This window comes from Perkinsus marinus (assembly GCF_000006405.1).
Source record: "Perkinsus marinus ATCC 50983 genomic scaffold scf_1104296958452, whole genome shotgun sequence".
Lineage (NCBI taxonomy): Eukaryota > Perkinsozoa > Perkinsida > Perkinsidae > Perkinsus > Perkinsus marinus.
Window position 1 is genome coordinate 1 of NW_003206788.1, and position 981 is coordinate 981.

The 981-nt window shown below is 52.5% G+C and overlaps 1 protein-coding gene across 1 annotated transcript; it reads right to left on the reverse strand.

Annotated features, from left to right (window-relative positions):
- Positions 1-163: 163 nt before the first annotated feature.
- Pmar_PMAR025801 (hypothetical protein) lies at positions 164-500 on the reverse strand (the record flags this gene model as incomplete). Its single annotated transcript, XM_002774288.1, has 1 exon — positions 164-500. A coding segment is annotated over one exon (337 nt), but the record flags the coding sequence as incomplete, so codon positions are not given.
- Between the last annotated feature and the right edge of the window lie 481 nt (positions 501-981).

Genomic DNA, 981 nt, shown 5'->3' on the forward strand with positions numbered 1-981 from the left:
GTAGGCTCGACAGGAGCGTCGGTAGGAACATCAGCCGCATCGGCTGTAGTTACCATTCCGGTAGTGTCAACAGCAACAGAAGTGGCCGTATTGGTTTCTTCGGGAGCGGCTGTTGTGCCGTCCTGGATTGTGGTGGTCTCAGTGACTTCATCGGTGGCTTCACTTGGAGTAGTGGTAACTGCAGCAGCCTCGCAAGTGCATGGCTCATTGGATGAATGGCAGGTGCTTGGTGTAGCCCAGTACTTGCAGTAGGAGCCAGGAGTATCCGAGGCACAACCAGCATCACAATTACGGGGAACTTCAGTTGTCTCACCCGACCCGCAGTAACAAGGGACGTTGGAGCCAAAGCACCTGCTAGGTGTCTGCCAGTATTTACAATACGACCCGGGATAGGTGGCGGCACACTCGGCATCGCACTCGGTGGTGTGGCCCATCACGTATGTGATGTCCCGGAGAACATTGAGACAGACGATGATGAAGGGGAAGGAACGGATAGTCATCGTGCACGAGTGTGAGAAAATCTGCCGGAAATGCGGAGCCAGACTGGACCTGCGAGGGCCTATGCCAACGCCATAGGCTGGTGCTAATTAGGCAAACCGTTTAAGCGCTAGTGAGCTCAATGTTGATCGTTCGTTGTAGCTGAACAGTAGCGCGCGCGATGTCTATCTTGCCCAATCGTTTCACAACCGCTTTTACAGATACTGCATCATATACAGCGTTCTCAACCACTCTTCTTCGGAGAATTTGGCCGATTTCTCGTAAGCACCATTTTGACCGATTATTCAACTCTTGGTTCGGGTTTGCGGCTCGTTCTGATTGCCAAGGCAAATGTGATGATCATGCAGGGCAATCGCTCGTCGCCGCTCACTATCAGCGCTTAGGGGAATATATTCCAGATTACAACGGGCAGTGTAACCTGCAGCGACCAGGCTTCGTGAACGTCTTCTAACTCTGTAGACTTTTTCGGAGACACCTGCACAC